Source organism: Esox lucius, chromosome 17 (assembly GCF_011004845.1).
Source record: "Esox lucius isolate fEsoLuc1 chromosome 17, fEsoLuc1.pri, whole genome shotgun sequence".
Taxonomy (NCBI): Eukaryota; Metazoa; Chordata; class Actinopteri; order Esociformes; family Esocidae; genus Esox; species Esox lucius.
Genome location: NC_047585.1, coordinates 33,276,567 through 33,297,535, shown reverse-complemented (window position 1 = coordinate 33,297,535; position 20,969 = coordinate 33,276,567). Strand labels below are relative to the sequence as shown.

Genomic DNA, 20,969 nt, shown 5'->3' with positions numbered 1-20,969 from the left:
CTATTCATTTGAAAAGAAGTATGGGTATGCTTACTTTCAAACAGCTCATCTGGAGAGGAAAACTGAGTCTACTGAATCCACTGTGTGTAAAGGTTAGTTTGTAGCCCAAACGGTTCAGTCACAACAGATGGTATTGTAAGCAGACCAATTTAAGACAAAATTCCTGTGATGAAATCTGATCTGACAAAGCATATAAAAGACAGACAAGAAATATCTTGTAGCCTGTACCCCTTGCTATCATATACTATGTCACACTTCCTTCTAGCTTACTGGATGGTTTATAAACAATTCACTTTGATTCCTTTACTGGGAACTTCCCACTGATTAAACATTTTTCAATGTAATGTGCAAATGCCTTATCAATGGATTCTCTAATCTGATGGTCACCGTGTAAAAATGGGGCATATCCATCATCAACACAGAGGAAGGCAAATACACATTAGAAATTACAACGAAACAACTCCAGGGGGTTATCTCACTTACCTGGGGTATGCCGAGAAGAAAGACGCAGCATGCATTTCATCTGTATGCGTGGCCTTCATTGTGCTAATGATTAGAGAGTACTGTATTGATGTGTGTGACATTTGGTGATAGCTTTGGACTGGTTGCAGTTTGGAATGCTATATTAACAGTTACGGCTGAGATGATTCTCATAACAAATGATGCTTTAACTTTGATTAAACATGTACTCTGCTGCACTTGTAGCCACAGAGAAGTTCCGAAAACTAAAATACAACAAAAATAGTTTACTTTACTTTTAAGTCTCTAAACTTGCATTGTTTAGAAGTAGCGCAGGGCGAATGGCAGTATTGCATGCAATTTGCAGGTGTTTTCTAAAAGAAAAATGCTACAACTCACCATCAACGCTCAATAAGAACTTCCTAGTTAATGTTTGTCTCTGCCTGCCTCCTTTCCTAGGTTTTGCTCACTTGTCTTACCTAGCATCCCATTGGAACAGGCAATTTCTGGCCTAATTTTTGGCCATAATTAAAAGGTCTTTGTATCGGGGACGACCAAGAGCATCCAAACTGATTGTATTGTGACCTGTGTTCCATCTAAGGGTCCTGCTGATGTTAAGGGTCACCCAACACATTATTAGGTCAAATCAAAGTATCCACTCAACAAGGTGCCAGAGAAAGGCCCACAGTATCAAGAAATGACCCAACACGTTCTCAAACATTATCACATAGTCTTAAAGCAACAGGCTCAAGGACAGTTACCTATTTACAAGCCAACAGACTGCTGAAACCTTGAACTAGACTAACCACCTGCACGGACTCTGCGCAACTTAACACACATGCATTCCCTAACACCCACCCTGGAAAGTCCTTAAAGGTTATCAAATTAGGAAGTGGTTATTTAAAAAAGGGAGACGAAAATCCTATCAGAACGTAATATGAGAATTGTTTGGTGAAAGGCAGTAATTTGTTATGAAGATGTGTTTAAATGTGAAACACATAATTCTAGATGTAACACTGGTTATGATTGGTGAAGCTATTCTATAAGGTGTATAGTTCATGAAACAACTGCTGTTCGGAGTGATTATTATCTTTCAAATTTCATTTAATATTTTTCTATTGTGTTTTACAGTGACGAAATCAGCTCCAACTAATCATGTTGTGTGTGATGCGTACCTTGTGTCCTTGTTCAACCTGGACAAAAAATCGAACATTTACAGATGGTGACTTCAAAATAAATTAAGTGCTTCAAGTGTTTTACCGGAGTGACTCTCCTGCTGCCTTGCTACAATTACAAAAAAAGCTAAAGGGACTAAATAAGTCGGTAGCTGCTATAAAGCTTTAAAAATGTATGAATCGCTTCATTCAAATAAGGGCCCTTCATTGCTAATTCTGCTGCATATAAAGTAACACTCAAAAAGACAAAAACGTGAAACGCCAACATGTTCCCTGTGAACGTGAAATCCCATTCTCGGTTCAGACACATTTTTATGCCATTTCTGCTGGATGAAGAGAGAGGGAGGAAATAAAGTGAAGAGAGGGACACATAGCACATGCCCCTTCTGTTACCCAAGGCCCATCTATGATGTCATAATCACTCACATCAAAGGATTTCTACTCAACACGGCGACTGTCAACCTCCTTGGAGGCCCCATTAAAAAAAATGAACAGACCCAGCCGAGCGAGCCCTGATGGAGATGCATCAAATTTAGCAAACACACACACATCCAGAACGGCTATCCTAAAGGGGAGACAAACATTTACTCCCCTTGAAAATAAATCATACTTTAACTATACCTAACCTTTAATCCCCAAAACTTGAATCCTTTCTCTAACCGCTAATGCTAATTATACTATGTATTACATATAACATTTTTAAGAAATAGAATGGATAATGTCCCTATTGGCCAATGTTTCCTGGTTTTACCACAGTTTGGGGACATTTTGGTCCCATTCATAGAGTGAAACGTTCACACAAACACACACATACGTACATGCTCCTACAGCATGACTAAACAAGGTTAAAAACCTGTGCTGGGAAATAAAAGAAACTGATTTGTTATCCATTGGATCCAGGTAGTGTAGGACATGTTGTTTGCGATCCATGGTACTTATGCTGAATAAGCTAACAGAATGTTTTTAGACATATAGTATGTACATTTACAGTACATTGTTGCTCCTGCCATATAACACAGACACACAAACAGCAGCTATAAATAGGCTTGCTCTGATGAGATGCTGTGTGGTATCTCCCCGTGGGTTTTTGTGACTGTCAGAGGGAGAATAAAATGGGGAGGGAGGGAGAGAGAGAAAGAGAGAGTTGTAGGTATGACGAGAGAGAAAAATGGGGAAGAAGGTAGTGGACGTGTGTGGTGTTATGAATAAAAATGTGCGACACCTTTTGGAATAAACAACATTGTGAGTGAGTGGCTAGCTGCATGGGTGTTGGAACTGGTTGGTCATTTGATATTGATTTAGCATGTTCACATGTATGTGATGGTGCTTGAAGGGACATTGAGTACAGATTTGTATTCTTACTTTTTTGTTGCGGACCATTGAAGGCATCTACTACTTTAATGTAGTCAAGTGGTTGGGACTAAATTATAAAATGTCATCCTTGCTGCTGACTAGGTAAAGTGGGTTCTTTCAACTTTATCCGTTCTGACTTTTTATTCCACTGGCTATTTCTGCAGTGTAACTTTCTCTGTGACTATAGGATATGGGCAGCTATTAAGAATGCAGACTATGCCAATGTGGTTGTAACTCACCCCTGGCAGTGTCTTCTGCTCGTGGAGAGCATTCTGGGCTTTCAGGGCCGACTCTCTGGCACAGTAGGTAAGGAAGGCACAGCCTGAGAAAGACAGAGAGACAGTAGGAGTGACAGTGAGAGAAAGAGACAGACACACACACAAAGAGAGAGAGAAATAATGATGTTAGCATACTGGGACACACTGAGAGACAGCGAAGGGAGGAGGAGACCACTCAAATCCATCAGACAGAAAAGCTAAGAACAACACAAACTAACAGCAACAGAGCAGTCCCCTGAGCCTTGGCTGGAGAGTGAGACAGACAGATATATAGAGCGAGCTACACACACACACACACAGCTAATAAAAAGAGCTGTATCTCAGAAACACTGCCTACATGGCTTCTCTGGGAATTTCCTGTGTGTGTGTGTGTGTGTGTGTGTGTGTGTGGTGCGTGCATGTGTGTGTTATAAGACAACAAATCCAGAACATATTTCTCTTTAAGAACACCAAATATTATATGCATGCGAAAAAGGTTTACTACACTTTGCCTTTCCAAGTTGCTGCAAAAATGAGATCTAATCTAGCTATGCTAGCTACTTTCTCCCATAACTAATCTGTCAAATCTGATGTATGTCTCTCTCTATCTCTCTTACTCTCTCCCTCCCACACTCGTTCTATATCTTTGAATCTGTCTATCTCTCTCAAATTCTCTCTCTCTCTCTGTCCCTGCCAGTCTGTCTGCAGTTATCCAGTCGTTCATCGGTGTGCGTCAGTCCTCACTTTGCTGTGACAAGGCAGACATTCTCTGACAGCCCCTCTCTTCGCTCCATATGTTCCCACAATCCCCTGTTTCCTTAGCACCTGGACTGACGTGAAGGGGCTGCCAGGGAGATGCCAGAGACTCAGGCAAACAAGAAGAAACCTCAGGAACACGTCATTCACACAGGCCCCCTTGACAGGAATGCTACGTAGCGCTGTCATAAGGCAGACATAGTGTCAGCTATGTCAACTAAGGAGATTCTTATTTAGAACTGTCAAACTATTGACTGTGAATGTTTTTATGGAGACCCTCTATGAACATGTAACTCTACTATGTGTACACTACATGGGTCTTGGTTTAAAGTTGTGCACTAGGAAATAGTTTTTAGTCATTGTTTTTGGGCCCATTTACTCATCAATAGCACTGCACATTTTGGAATAATTTAAACATTACATTTGTCTTAGTCAATTAGTAACATGCATTCAAATGTAAAGCATAAAGAAAATAAGTAAATTAAACTTTGGCCTTAGAAATACATAATTAAACTTGGAAAATTATGTTTTTGTATGTACTTGAAGATTGTTTATTGAGAAGTAGGCTTTAAAGGGGCAACCTGGAATGTTAATTTCTGGATTTACAAATGTATAACTTACCCGCTCAAGAATATCATTTATCAGTGTCTTATGAGCTTAGTTCATAGTTTTCCCCCCAATAAAAGCCCAGAATATAAGCATGTTTTACTCTAATGTTTGTAAACCAAAGTATATATATAAATATATAAATGTTTATTTAGCAACAGCTAACCTGTCTTTAAAAATGTTGTAGGACTTCCCACTTACAAAGCATGTAGAAGTCTGTAATTTGTATCATAGGTACTCTTCAACTACGTGTGACGGAATCTAAAATAAAAATCCAGAAAATCACGTTGTTTGATTTTTAAGTAATTTATTTGCATTTTATTGCATGACATAAGTATTTGATACATCAGAAAAGAAGATCTTAATATTTGGTACAGAAACCTTTGTTTCATTTTTGTCTCATCAGACCACATGACCTTCTCCCATTCCTCCTCTGGATCATCCAGATGGTCATTGGCAAACTTCAGACGGACATGCACTGGCTTGAGGAGGGGGACCTTGGGTGCATTGCAGGATTTTAATCCATGACGGTGTAATGTGTTACTAATGGTTTTCTTTGAGACTGTGGTCCCGGCTCTCTTCAGGTCATTGACCAGGTCCTGCCGTGTAGTTCTGGGCTGATCCCTCATCTTCCTCATGATCATTGATGCCCCACGAGGTGAGATCTTGCATGGAGCCCCAGACCAAGGGAGATTGACCGTCATCTTGAACTTCTTCCATTTTCTAATAATTGCGACTACAGTTGTTGCCTTCTCACCAAGCTGCTTGCCTACTGTCCTGTAGCCCATCCCAGCCTTGTGCTGGTCTACAATTCTATCCCTGATGTCCTTACACAGCTCTCTGGTCTTGGCCACTGTGGAGAAGTGGGAGTCTGTTTGATTGAGTGAGTGGACAGGTGTCTTTTATACAGATAACGAGTTCAAACAGGTGCAGTTAATACAGATAATGAGTGGAGAACAGGAGGGCTTCTTAAAGAAAAGCTAACAGGTCTGTGAGAGCCGGAATTCTTACTGGTTGGTAGGTGATCAAATACTTATGTCATGCAAAAAAAATGCAATTTAATTATTTAAAAATCATACAATGTGATTTTCTGGATTTTTGTTTTAGATTCCGTCTCTCACAGTTGAAGTGTACCTTTGATAAAACTTAGAGACCTCAACATGCTTTGTAAGCAGGAAAACCTGCAAAATCGTCAGTGTATCAAATACTTGTTCTCCCCACTATGTACAAGAGACATTTCAGGTTTTTTTACAATATGTTGGACCAATTTTTTTTAAATGTGTTATTGCTCATTATGGGGTATTGTGTAAAGATTGATGTAAAAAAAAAAAAACGCATTTTGCTTCCAAAGCATTAGAAGGATCTCATTGTTGAAAGATATCAGTCAGGAGAAGAGAACAAAAGAAATTCCAAAGCATGAGATATACCATGGAACACAGTGAAGACAGTCATCATCAAGTGGAGAAAATATGGCACAACAGAGACATTACCAAGAACTGGATGTCCCTCCAAATTTGATGAAAATACGGGAAGAAAACTGGTCAGGGAGGCTTCCAAGAGGCCTACAGCAACATTAAAGGAACTGCAGGAATGCAAGTACTGGCTGTGTGCTACATGTGAATATGTCCCATATTCTTCATACGAATGGGCTGAAGTTTGCAAAAGTCTTCCAAAAGCACATGGGAAAATGTGTTATGGTCTGATGAAACCAAGGTTGAACTTTTTGGCCATAATTCCAAAAGGTATGTTTGGCGCAAAAACAATAATTCACATCACCTAAAGATTACCATACCCACAGTGAAGCATGGTGGTTGCAGCATCATGCTTTGGGGATGTTTTTTGAACATCTGTGGGGTGATCTGAAGAGGACTGTGCACAGGAGATCTCCTTGCAATCTGACAGATTTGGAGCGCTTCTACAAAGAAGAGTGGGCAAATATTGCCACGTCAAGATGTGCCATGTTAATAGACCTACCCAAAAAGACTGATTTCTGTAATAAAATCAAAAGGTGCTTCAACAAAGTATTAGTTTAAGGGTGTGCACACTTATGCAACCAGGTTATTCTGATAATTTATTTATTTTCAGTTTGTTTTTCTATTGAAGTTTTTACGTTATAGGTCACATTAAAGGTGGAAAAATTATTTATTTTTGTCTCATTCTTTTACATCGCAAGAACCTGACATTTTAACAGGGGTGTGTCGACTTTTTATATCCACTATAAATGCTGATTGATCAATACAATTATATGTTTTATCAAATAAAAATGTGGTCATTACATAAATGTAGACTACTGTATTTGCATAAAATAATACGGTAATTTTTTGAAAAATATATATTTCAACAAATGAAGGTGTAGAAAATCAAAACCAGCTGGGGACTATAAAAATCACTTGACATGGTGATAGAGAGAGATTATTTAAACTGGTCGGTTATTCTTGTGTTGTTTTTCAGAAATCAAGCTTTAGTTCAGGCTGCAGGTACATGTCATCTGTTGATAGTAGCATTTTAAGAAGTTCAGGTTAAATACTGTCAGATGGTTGTAATCCCACCATCATTTTTAGATAATGGATAGTCTGTTTATTTCTCCAGGCCCGTTCATCAGATGTTTAACCAAACAAGGGAAAATGTATTGGTATAGTTTCAAATGCTGATCACACCCAGAAAAGCCCAGTGCAATTTTCCACATATTTTCCACATAATAAAGTGGAAAAACACCAGAAAGGTTTACAATTATGATAAATCCCTTATTGTGCAAAAGCTGTAGAAAGGAAATGCTATAATATTTGCCAGTTTGGTTGCTATTATACTTTTATTTAACACCAGGCTCGTTTGATTAAAACAGACCTGGGTAACAGACTGTGCTCAAGACTATCCAAAAAGTTGGTTTTCTTGACCCCACAAAGGGCCAGTGAAATCTAAAGGAAATAAGTGATATAGTGTATTCTGCACAAATAGACAGTGACTTCAAGGCTGCAGGTATGGGTATGGTAAGAGTGTCCAATACACAGGTGTCTTAAATTAGGCTGCGTGCTCATTACTTCAGGCATTTTCATCTGTCCAGGCATTATTGACACCTCACAGATCTTACAACATCTGGATATGTATTTTACATATCAGCTAACCACATGTTATAGCAATCTGTCAGTCGATAACACAGTGGTTAACGGCAAACGCATCTATTGGTTGATTTCAGAGGGACAGAATGACTGATTCCATTTGAGCCTGACCAGCTTGCGGATACGATCTAGACATCTTTCAGTTACTGGACAGATGCTCTAATCACTATGCTACCTGTCATCCAAGTGATTGCATAATGGGTGGACTGGCAGCCATCAATGCAGTGCAGGAGATCAATGGAATTGTGCCATGGAAAAACATACTTTGAATTTGATGCCAGCAACACGCTTCAAAAAAGCTGGGACGGGTCAACAAAAGTCTGGAGAAATTGTGTAATTATAAAAAAAAACAGGTGGAACATCAACTAATTTGATTAATTGGCAACAGGTCAGTAACATGATTGGGTACAAAAAGAGCATCCCAGAGAGGATGAGTCTTTCAGAACTAAAGAAGGGGATGAGTTCACCACTCTGTGAAAGACATTGCACCGAAAAAGGGCAACAATGTATAAATAAAAGTTCTCAACGTAAAATTGCAAAGAGTTTGGGGATCTCATCATTAAAAGATTCAGAGAATCCAGAGAAATCTCTGTACGCAAGGGCCAAGGCCGAAAACCAATATTGGATGGCTTCAGGGGGCAATGCATTAAAAACAGACAAGATTCTGTAGTGGAAATCACTGCATGGGCTCAGGAACACTTCCAAAAACCAATGTCTGGGAACATATTACGTCGCTGCATCCACAAATGCAAGTCAAAACGTTGCCATGCAAAGAAGAAAACATACATAAACAAGATCTAGAAACGTCGCCGCCTTCTCTGGGCCCAAGCACATTTGAGATGGACTGAGGCAAAATGGGAAACTGTCCTGGTTGTCTTACTAATTTGGAATTATTTTTGAGAATCATGGACACCGCATCCTCCGGGCCAAAGAGGAGAGGGACCATACGGCTTGTTATCAGTGCACAATGCAAAAGCCAGCATCCATGTGGGGGTGTATTAGTGCACATGGCATGGGTGACTTGCACATCTCTGAAAACACCATTAATGCTGAACAATGTATACAGGTTTTGGAGCAACATACATTGCCATCCTGATTACATCTTTTTCAGCAAGGGCTTTGTTTATTTTAGCAAGACAACGCCAAACCACATTCTGCACGTATCACAACAGCATGGCTCCGTAGTGAGTCCGGGGGCAAAAAAATACATTTGTCGCATAGTGAAACAAAAAATACGACATAGGAATCCCTGACTTTTGAGCAGATGAAATTCAACATCAAGCAAGAACGGGAATACATTTTACTTTCAAAACTACAGCATTTGGTCTCCTTTGTTCCCAAACACAGAGTATTGTTAAAAGAACAGGTGACACAACACAGTGGTAAACATGCCCCTGTCCCAACTTTTTTGAAACATGCTGCTGGCATCAAATCCAAAAAGGGCACATGTTGTCTTTGTACTATTTTCAATGAATCATAGGGATACATGATTTGCACGTCATTGCATTTTGTTTTTATTTGCATTTTACGCATTGCCCCAACTTTTCTGGAAACAGGGCTGTTTTAACATGAGTACTATTGGGCTATTTACATATTTATATGTTGTTGATGCAGGGTAAGGCTGGCTACTACATGTATATGGAGTAGAACTAGCATATCTGGCAATCTGGCCTTTCTCTGTGTTTGCTTGCCTCTGTGTCTTTAACCCTGGGCCTGCCTGATGGCTGTTCTCTGGGGTGCTCACTCTGCCTGGTGCTGTTTTTTAATTAGCGCCATGCTCATTAGCCCGAGCGGAAGCTTGCCATTGACAGCCCGCTACCGCCTAGCACCTACCTTCGTCCTCCCTCCCAGGCTGTGTCGTGCTTCGCTCCTGTACATACCCGCCACTGCTCCCACTGGGAAATGTGCATGGCTGGGCTTCATGAACAGAAACGCGCACACATGCATGAGCAAGCAACATTTGACAAACTCCCCAGTTATCCTCGTTGTCCGGCTGAGCTCAGCTCTTGTTTTGTCTTTGGCTAGTACCTTGTAGGGCCGGTGGAGCTGCAGTCATAATTTGTTGCCAAACAACAGTGCAGAAAGGGAAGGAACAGATAGGAAGAATGAGAGCAAGAGAAAGAACTGGGCAATAAAGTGAGATGGCGTTGGTAGAAAATCGTGCAGAGGGCTAAAGGTTTAGCAACACTGTGCATAAGTCTATGTTTGCTCTTGGAAGGAGTATGATGTTACGAATCAATGCATGCCTTTTGTTCCATAATACCCTTTTCTGTCCGCGTGTTCCTAGACCCTTGAATAGTAACGTAGAATAGAGGTTTTCTTGTCATTCCTTCCGCTATTGGTACATGCCAAGGAGAATCATCTTGACAACATCAAAAACCACTTGAAGCTTTCTTCAATGAAAACAAACTGCACCACTGCATAATAGCTAGCTACATCAATTTAATGTTAACGTTTGTCTTACATTACCTAATTTTGTGCCTGCTGTAGGACAAACTCATTAGTAATACTGTTCGATTCAAATGAGTCTCCGGAACACAGAGACTCATTTCACTTTTGCTCACTTCACTTTTGCTGTAAGACAAAGACAAAAATTTTACAAATGTGTTATAAAATCCGCAAAGTCTCTGGAACTAGGACGTGTGGTTTTGGTTTTGCTCGACATCCACAGGCTGATCAACAATGGTAAGTGTAAGCACAGTATGCTGTGGAAAAATTGACAACGTTTTTTCTAAAGGCACTTTCATTGTCACATAATTTTTCCTGGAAGCTACATATAGGTCTTAAAACTCCATATAAAATACAAAATTATCTATGCAAAATTCATCCTAAAACAATTGCATACGTATGTTAACTTTGCACTCACGGAATATAGACTTGGCCCCTTTTAAAACCTGCTGCATCTTCTCTGTAAAAAGCATGCAGGCTTCATTTCCCCCCGCTTTTAGCCTAGCAAATGGTTTGCAAAAACGGGCGTTAGTTGAAATTTTGCTGTCTGTCTTTCCAACGTTCAAGACAGGTACAATAAACTAAATTCAGCAGCTCTCAGTTTGAACTTCTAATCGATTGTGCTCAGCTATGCACGTGCCTGTCTAACTGTACCCAATGCTAACTTAACTGTTTGTGATGATTTGAACAGCCTTATTCAGTTGTTTAGCCTTACGTCTCCAACCCCATGAGGAGAACTGCAATGGATGGTGAGCTGGCAGTAGCCTAACTAAGTCATCATCATTCAGTCTGAGGATTCTAAAGCTTTGTGGACTGTCATCACTGCATTGGAGCATAACAATACACTTCATCTCATACATGAATGAGACAATGGCTACTGGGAGGTTTTAGCTACAGTAGACGGTGGGAATGGTGAGGCGTTCTGTGCAATGCCTTGAATGGAGGGTGAACGGTGCGGCCAGCCTGCAACTGAAGGACCTGCTCATCTTTCCAAGTTGACAAACCCCTTCATCTGGTGACGCTATGCGGGTCCTTCTGGACTGTCGCTCCATCTGTTTGAAGCTTAAAACAATACTAAATATTGTGGAATATTGTTGTACAGAGGTCCAGACCTACAGTTATGTGCTTTAGCTAGCTACACGTTTTTGTTTTAACAACACATTGTTTTCATAATGTAAATGTGCTACAGAAGCTGAATAAAATAATATGACTATAAAATGTTTGTGAAGATTTGGTGCATATGTTGTCCTGGGGTTAAGTTATTTTTACAGTGGATATAAAAAGTCTACAAACCCCTGTGAAAATGCCAGGTTTTTGTGAGACAAAGATAAATCATGTCAGATCTTATTCCACTTTTAATGTGACCTATAATGTGAACAATTCAATTGAAAAACAAACAAAAATAAAAACCTTAAAATAACCTGGTTGCATAAGTGTGCACACTCTCTTATAACTGGGGATGTGGCTATGTTCAGAATTAAGCAATCACATTCAAACTCATGGTAAATAGAAGTCATTACACACCTGCCAAAATTTAAAGTGACTCTGATTAGTCACAAATAAAGTTCAGCCCTTCAAGTAGGATTTTTCTGACATTTACTTAGTTGCATCTCATAGCAAAAGCCATGGTCTGCAGAGAGCTTTGAAACCACCAGAGGGATCACATTTTTGAAAGATATCAGTCAGGAGAAGGGTACAAAATAATTTCCAAAGCATTAGATATACTATGGAACACAGTGAAGACAGTCATCATCAAGTGGAGAAAATATGGCACAACAGAGACATTACCAAGAACTGGATGTCCCTCCAAAATAGACGAAAATACGAGAAGCAAGCTGGTCAGGGAGGCTTTCAAGAGGCCTACAGCAACATTAAAGGAACTGCAGGAATTTCTGACAAGTACTGGCTGTGTGCTACAACAATCTCCCGTATTCTTCATATGAATGGGCTGTGGGGTAGGGTGGCAAGACAGAAGCCTTTTCTTAAAAAGAAAAACATCCAAGAACGGCTGAAGTTTGCAAAAACAAACATCAAGTCTCCCAAAAGCATGTGGGAAAATGTGTTATGGTCTGATGAAACCAAGGTTGAACTTTTTGGCCATAATTCCAAAAGGTATGTTTGGCGCAAAAACAACACGGCACATTAGCCAAAGAACACCATACCCACAATGAAGCATGGTGATGGCAGCATCATGCTTTGGGTCTTTCAGCTGGAATCAGGGCCATAGTCAGGGTGGAGGGAATTATGAACAGTTCCAAATACCAGGCAATTTTGGTACAAAACCTTCAGGCGTCCATTAGAAAGCTGAAGACGAAGAGGAAGTTCACCTTTCAGCACAACTATGACCCAAAGCACACATCCATATCCACAAAAGCATGGCTTCACCAGAAGAAGATTAACGTTTTGGAATGGCCCAGCCAGAGCCCAGACTTGAATCCAACTGAACATCCGTGGGGTGATCTGAAGAGGGCTGTGCACAGGAGATGTACTCGTAATCTGACAGATTTGGAACGCTTTTGCAAAGAAGAGTGGGCAAATATTGCCACGTCAACATGTGCCATGCTAATAGACTTCTACCCAAAAGACTGAGTGCTGTAATAAAATCAAAAGGTCCTTCGACAAAGTATTAGCTTAAGGGTGTGCACACTTATGCAACCAGGTTATTGGGAGTTTTTTATTTTTCCCCCTCAAAGATTTCAGTTTGTTTTTAAATTGGATTGTTCACGTTATAGGTCACATTAAAGGTGAAAAGAGTTCTGACATGATTTATGTTTGTCTCGTTCTTTTACATCACAAGAACCTGGCATTTTAACAGAGGTGTGTCGACTTTTTATATCCACTGTATGTACTCAAATGTTAACACAAATGACAACAAAAAAGTCTAGGAAACAAGGATAACTTACACGAAAACAATGAAAAACATTCAAAGGGAATGGACCAATACATCCTATAACCGCCACTCCAATCTGCCTCACATTCAGAGAGAATAGATTAAGATTTGCGCAAGACTTCACATATCAGTTTGTGAAACCCTAACAGTGTGAGATAGAAACAAGTGCACAGTACAGGACAGCATGGAGTTTAGGCTACAAGACGCCATTGTTGACTTTCAATCTCTTTGTGAGATAACATTCTTAGTAGCAGGACTATGCAAGTAGCATTCTAGGTAGGACTACATACTACAAGTAGCTGACATTCTCATACCATTTGCACTGCACAGGTGTATAGGCCTTGTAAGCAAGAGAATAGACATAGTGGGGGTAGATGAGAGAGAGCCAAGGAAAGTTAGAGACAGAGAGGGTGCGAAGATAAGATCACCTATCTTCTGGGAACACCATTCCTCTGTGTCCTACACTCGTCTCTTATCTAAACCACTGCACACAACCTAAAGGGATACACACCGACCGAAAGAAAGAAAAGACTGAGAGAAAGGAAACAGGGATTGAAAGAGACTGTCTAAATGGTAGAAAAGGCAGGCTGGAAACACACAAAGAATCGTCATACATACAATGCCCATCATGGTAAAGATGAGAAACAATCTGCTTGATCTAACACTCAAAATATGAGAAAAATCTAACAGTTATTTCAGGTAAAATTGATAGAAGAAAACACATTTTTAAACAAGAAATGCATATTTTTCACCAAAATATATTATTGGCACCCAGGCATGTAGTACTTCGTGCAGCTATGAGAAAACCTAACAAGGGATCTGAGAGCATTCATACATGCAGAATGTCTTCCGAGCCCTCGGACCTAGCATGTGAACTCTTATCTTCAGCTTACCCCACAGGTTTTCAATGGATTTTAGGTCAAGAGACAGGGATAACAATTACAGAAGCTTGATTCTGTGGTCAGTGACTCATTTTGTGAAGAAGACATCCATCCTAATAAGGGGTCCCATCAACACTGGAAGCGATACAGCAGCACCACATCAAATATCCATACTTCAGAATGGGGCAGAATTTTATTCTCTGAATGACCTTCCCAATTTTAACACCCCAAGATTAAACCAAAAATTCTAAAAATTTGAACAATGCAGACTATTTTTTTCTCTCAAACCATCCTTGTTCTGTGTACGGGGGGATATACACTTGAAGCCCCTTCCAGGGCTGTTTTAACAGCTTCTTTTCATGTTTCTGTTCTTTGACCTTCCCCATGTTGGTAGATGGTAGACGAATAAGGCAGATTGAAGTAGAAAGTAATGTATGACCACCTAAGACCACCTACATTTTAATCTACACTTGATTCTGTTGACCTATCAATGAGGGAAAATGGCAAATTTCTAACAAACATATTTTGTATTACCTTTCTGTCATGTTGGACATTCCCTCTGCCCTGGCTTGTAGAACATTATCTTCCCATTATTTTACCAGACATACTGTTTTTTTTACTAACACTGTAATACCACAAGAATGTTTTTATGTGCCAATGACAGGCAAATAGTTAGCCCTGTGGTTATAAAAAAAGATTCTGTCAAAAGATGTCCCTCTAACTTTGATTATTATATTAATGGTAGCACAACAGGGTAATGGATTAAACCAAATCAACAGCTTTTTCTTCAGCTATACAATGTCAGCAAGACGAGAACAATATATTTCAATATCCATTGAGTTGAAAAAATTATATTCCATCATATACTGGCTCTGGTAAAATAACTGCCTTTGGTAAAGCAAGGTAGAAAATCAATGCTGAAATGAAACATTAACCATAAAAACTCTTGGTTTCTATAAAAGTAACTTTTGATCTTTAGCTTCTTCGCCAACTCAGCAATGTGTGTTTTAATAAAATATTTGAATCTAACCCATTCGTAAGGTATTTGTAAAAAGGAACATTTTCCACAACAGAACTGGTAGTAATCAGCATCCCAGATTCAAACAGCAATTTTTTTATTTGCAAAAATGTATCATGGATATATCATGGGTATGGGTAATAAGTTATAAACATTGTCCTAAAATGGGGCCACCATTGTTGTATTCAACTGTTTTCTTCTGTGATGTTACAGCATTTCACCATAATTAGGTGGTTGATATATATTTTGTCTTACATCTCTATTATATTTAATGGAGAAAACAGTGCAATGCCAAAACCAACAATGTATTATTATATTTATATTTCAACCAAAACCAAACCAACTTAGAAAACAATAATTCCATATCATTACTTTCACTCTTGTGCTTTCAGATCCTTGCTTGTGAAGGAAAGATGAGGGACACAATCAATGTCTACTCCCATATTCTCTTAAAATATATCATTCTATGTACGCATACGAAACCTTGATTAAATCAAAAAGACACTTTCAAGTCGTAATATGAGCTGGGCAAAAATAAAAAAAGTAAAATCTCCAATTACTGGGCAGAGAACACATCCATTTTTTTTTTGCTGTTTTGTTTTCATTGTTCTGTAAAAAGGAGCTGTTTCAGGAAATAATGAATGCTTGTTTCCGAGTTATTATTCTATCCGAGTGAAACAGAACTGAGCACCAACATATAAAGGGACAGCATGCATTCATAATGGGGAGTAATAAACCAGACCCCCTTTACAATAAAGATCTCCCAATGCAACCACAAGGTACAAAAACAACCTTGAAAAACAACCACCCACAGAGGGGCAGTGAGGGAGAGATACAACTAGACCTTAAAGAAACAATAACTCTTCCACAGTTTATCCTATGCCTTCTTTGCAGTAGGTTAATAGTGACAACAACATGCTGATTCCAGTTTGTATGTACAGGTCAAAAGGCCACAAAAAGACATACATAATGGCAAAATAAGGTGTACAAAACTGCGTGTGGATTGTTGAGTTCAGTGAGTGCACCACTTCCTATCTCTCTGTTCATGCTGTTTCCCGACTAAGCCGACTCCAAACCTGCATCCCAAATGTCTCCCCTCCACTGGCGTAGTGCACTACGATGACCAGAACTGTCTTTCAGCACAGGTTAAAAACAACACTTTGTTTAGGGAGTAGTGTGTTATTTGGGATGCAGACCTAAGCTCTAGTTAATCGATTGGCAGAGGAGGAAAAAGGTCTGGCTCTAATGTGTTGTATGTGAAGGATTTACTGAAGAGCAGAGCTATTGAATCAATGGAGTAGAAAATGCATCATTAGGAAAGTGTCATTGTCGTCATCTCCCTCTACGCGCTTCCCAAAGGGATGAGGAATTGGGATTGTACACACACACACACACACACGAAGACTGTGAACACATGACTGCATGCACTAATCTACACACACACAGTTAAAAGCAGAAACACTGTACATATGAACACATTCATACAGGCACATGCTGTTGAGTTTTTCAAGTCAGTTGTTTGCATTTAAATTACTTTGTCATATACTCACACTTATACCCCACTGTATTTGTGAATAAATGGACTCTACCTTTTCAAAAACAGCAAAATACCGAAATACATAAGCTGTGTATAGATTATCAACCTAATTTCGTAATTTAATACTTTACATGAAAAAGTACTTTCCCATTAACAAGTGAGGCACAAGAAAAGTCATTAAAAGTGTCAACTTGACAGTGAAGTGGAAGACAAAGAACAAGAGCAAAGGTCTGACTTTGACACACAGGGGTTGGTCTGCCCTCCCATAACAGCTCTTACAGTCCTAAACACCACCATTAATATTCCTCACCTCTCCTCCTCTCATTCTGAGGGACGGCTCGTCCTGTCCTATCCCGTCCTCCACCGAGGAGACGAGAGGACATTTGAAACAGGGACGACTCAAGAGGGGATTAAGGGGGCGGAGAGGGCGGGGAGGGAGCATGAATCATTACACTTCCTGTTGCGTCCAGGAAGGGAAGAAAAGAAGGCTCCTCCTGGGCCCATTGATTCCAGAGAGTTAATTGGCTTTATTAGCCAAGATGTTGGGCCCGCGAGGTGCTTCCGTTCTATGCCTGGAGGCCCCTGAACTCCCCGCCCCTCCAATCCAATTCCTTGTGAAAGAGAAACTCTGCGTAATTGTTTTGCCTCCATCTTCCGTGTCATTGTCAGATGGGTCCTGCGGGATTATTTGCAACCCTGGGTCCCTCAATAATTCATCCTAAGCTATTTATACACAGATGGAGAGTCCTCTAAAGTCTCCCCAGGTGAGCTTATCTGCCGTTCAGACAGAGAGAGCAGGGGGGGGGGGGGAGGGGGGAGGAACAGAAAGACAGAGGGAGAGATTTAGAGAAGCGAGATATCGTGAGTGGAGAAACTGAAAGGGTGAGAGAGAGGGAGACAAGAAGGCAGACTGAGTCACAAAGGAAGGTGTGTGTGCGTCGGTGTGTGTGTGTGAGTATGCATGTGTCTGCGTATGTGCAAAAAGAAAGCAAGAGTAAAAGAGAAGTGTGTTCTTTTTTTTTTTTTTGTAGAGGGAGGTACAGTGACCCTGTTTCGTGGTGCTTTCAGTTTCAAGGTGAAGCTGCTCTCTCTCCATGCTTTGCTAAAGTGAACAAAAGCACCATCCGGGGAATAGCAGCCTCCCCCACACAACCCTTATGAATGGCTTTTAATATGGCCCCTTCTTATCTACCATTTAGCCCAATTAAGATGTTTGCAAAGCCAACACAGAGCACCGATCGCTAAAGGAAGGGCAGAGGAGCAACGCACAGGAATATTCAAGATCATTTTTAAAAGGAACAAACATGCCCGTGACTCATCCCACCAATGCTTCTTGACCTGTCCCTTACAAACACATAAAACACTTGTGTATCAGCATTAGCACACATATAGCAGCCTTCTCATTCCAAGTGAAGAGCGGCTTAGTTCAAGAAAGAGGGTGTCAAACTTTTTAATTGCCTAGTTGTAGATACCTGGGTTCTCCTCCTACCCAGCCTTGGTGGGAGACATTTGTTGTCCTCCGACTAATGAGGCCTTTGGCGCAGGCAGTCAATTTTCAAAGTCCTTTTATTGGCTCTTGAGCTGCAGATAATTATAAATATTTAGCCGTTTGGCAGCTGCTTTTATCTGGCTCAGTTAGAAAGATCCAAATCCCTCTTGGACAAATTGGGACGTTGAAATGCAGATTGGAATCATGGAGTTTTGACTTTTCGCCATTGGAGGAAAACGTGGGTGAAATAACGAAATTCTAGAGAAGTGATTTGTTGGACAATGAAAACACTGACCAGCAGATACTGATACTGGCTGTCAGAACATAAACATACGCATACAGGATAACATACCCATAGATCATAAATAATGTAATGGTATCTCACCATGCAACATAATGTTAAATGGTTGGATGTCCGTTGTGCAATTTCATTTCAGAGTCCATCTTTCTCACTAATTTTCTCTCTGTCCTTCCCTCCCTACCTCCATCTCCAGAAGCCCAATAAAAGCACACCAAACCATATGAAGCACTGTGTTTATGGCAGGGGATAGGGATAGGTCCAGACAAGATTCCCATCTTCTGTTGTGTGATTAAAACACTAAATGAATAGGCTCTGGCTCATAGGGGAACCTACACATGGGGCTGGGGAGAGACCTCAGAAGCCATTAAATTGCAAATCTGTAATCATTTGCTGAAAGGTTTCTGTCCAAATCATTCCCGGGCTTATTTGTTCATGAGGTTACGTGCAGAATGGCTAAGCAATGAGCCAGCTGAGCCTTTTGGCCACTGAGACATCTAGTCTACTGTAGTAGACAGACACGTGCAAAAAACATACACACACACACACACACACACACACACACATTGGTTCTTACATCCTTGTAAGGACCAAAAACATGATCCCTATTTCACCATTGTTCATCCAGGTAAGTTGATTAAGAACACATTCTTATATACAACAACAACCTGGGAGGAATGTTACGGGGGCAGGAACAATTACGATTAAAGGAGAAGTTCGCTATTTTTGAGCTTGAGGCCTATTTACAGATTATTTACTAGCATGATCATAAACTCAAAACTGAAATAATTTTTCTGATTTTTGCTGCAGTCTCTCTCTAGGCTAAAAGGGAACTGAACGGAGCAACCAATGTAGAGTTTGAAATGTATGATATGTTCTGTTTTCCAAAATTGGAAGGCCATTGTGTGTTGATATAGGTCTCTTTATGTTCTTCTGAAAAAAATTTGCCAAAATTAGCATTGTATCAATGGTTATGAACTATGGTGCTGACCTCAATGGAGTTTACTATTGTCCCCTATTGTATTAATAAAATTAAATCTAGCTAAAAGTCTGTCATTCCAGAATGTTATCAGTCAGGGAAAATAACTGACATGGCAGTTCCCAAGAGTATCAAAATCTTCCCAATGCTCTGTAGAACTAATCATTTCAGAACCTCCCCATACTATTCCTGCAGAACGGGACTTATGACAGAATTATCCAAATTGCTATTACATGCCTACTTACAGAATTGAGAGTTGTCCATTTGGTACCTCTGGCCTCTGCCTCGTCTTCCAGTTTCTTTGGGGAAATGAAAGGTTTCCAAAACTGCCCGGTTGATAAGAGCTTGAGAGTCAATGCTGTCTGTTGCACACGCTGGAGCCAATTCAGCCTCATCCATGGACACATCAAAGTTCTCAATGGCATTAGGTAGCAATAAATCCCACTCCTTACGTGAGCTACAGTTCTGTAAATAAAGCCGGTTGCTGGATAAAGCCTCCTCAATGACAGATTTGCATCAGTTTACCAGCAGCTAATATAACTTGTTGGCATTTTTGTTTGAGCTAGTAGTTGATACTAGCTAACGTGAGCTACAGTTTTGTAAACAAAGCTGGTTGCCTGATAAATCTTCCTCGCAGACAGATTTGCATCAGTTTACCAGCACCTAATAGAACTTGTTGGCATTTGTCTTTGAGCTAGTAGTCTATACTATCTAATGTGAGCTACAGTTTTGTAGACAAACCAGTAACAGGATAAATGCTCTTCACAGACAGATTCATGTCGGTTTACAAGCAGCTAATACAACTTTCTGGCATTTTTGTTTGAGCTCGTAGTCTATACTAAGCTAACGCGAGCTACAGTTTTGTAAACAAAGCCGGTTATGGATACAGCCTCCTCAAGGACAGATTCATCCGCGCGGCAGCTGCATATACATTTTCCAGAAAGAATAAACAGCGATAACCATTGAAACACATAAAACCGAGTATATCATATATTTTCATATACTATCGGTTGCCCCGTTCAGTTCCATTATACCCTGGAGAGAGGCTTCCTGGAAAAAAATCTAAAAATCTACTGCCCAGATTTATGCTAGATAATCTGAAAAAAGGCCTGTGGTTAAAAAATAAATAGCAAGCCTTTCCTATAACTATTTTGTTCAGGGACACAAAAACAGAGCTTTCACCTCAGTGGTTGGTGGATTACAAACAGAGACCTTTTGGACATTAATAAGATGATCTGTCCACCAGGCCACCTTGCCACCCCAAACCTAACTTTAAACCTAACCCTATTTAACCCTTAAATTTACCCTAACCTTAACCTCAATAAATTAACTAAACCTAACTGAAAACCTGACCCCTAAAGCCAAAATCTAACCCCAATACTAACATTAACCCAAATAAGAAGTTTTACCCCTACACCCAAAGCCAGAATTTTTTTTTCTACTTGTAGAGACCAGCTAAAAACACTGTGGGGACCTACGGTTTGTCTTGTGGGGACTTTTGGCCGCTGCATAGTAAAACCAGGTACAAACACACACACAGACACACAAACACACACATTTGTCTTTCTATTCTTGTTGAGACCTGGGACCTAACCTTGACCCAGAAATTCTTGTTCCCTATTCAGAAGATCAGAAAGGGTGCTAATATTTTTCCGCAGCACTGTATGCACAACAACAACGTTACCAAGTAAACACATGTTTGCCTAC

The 20,969-nt window shown here is 40.1% G+C and overlaps 1 protein-coding gene across 1 annotated transcript in view; it reads right to left on the bottom strand.

Annotated features, from left to right (window-relative positions):
* Positions 1-20,969, bottom strand: part of LOC105016871 (CUGBP, Elav-like family member 4) — a 110,899-nt gene that overhangs the window by 73,161 nt on the left and 16,769 nt on the right. Inside the window, 1 exon segment of the mRNA XM_020055210.2 lies at positions 3,227-3,309. Coding sequence (XP_019910769.2) covers positions 3,227-3,309 — 83 coding nt within the window.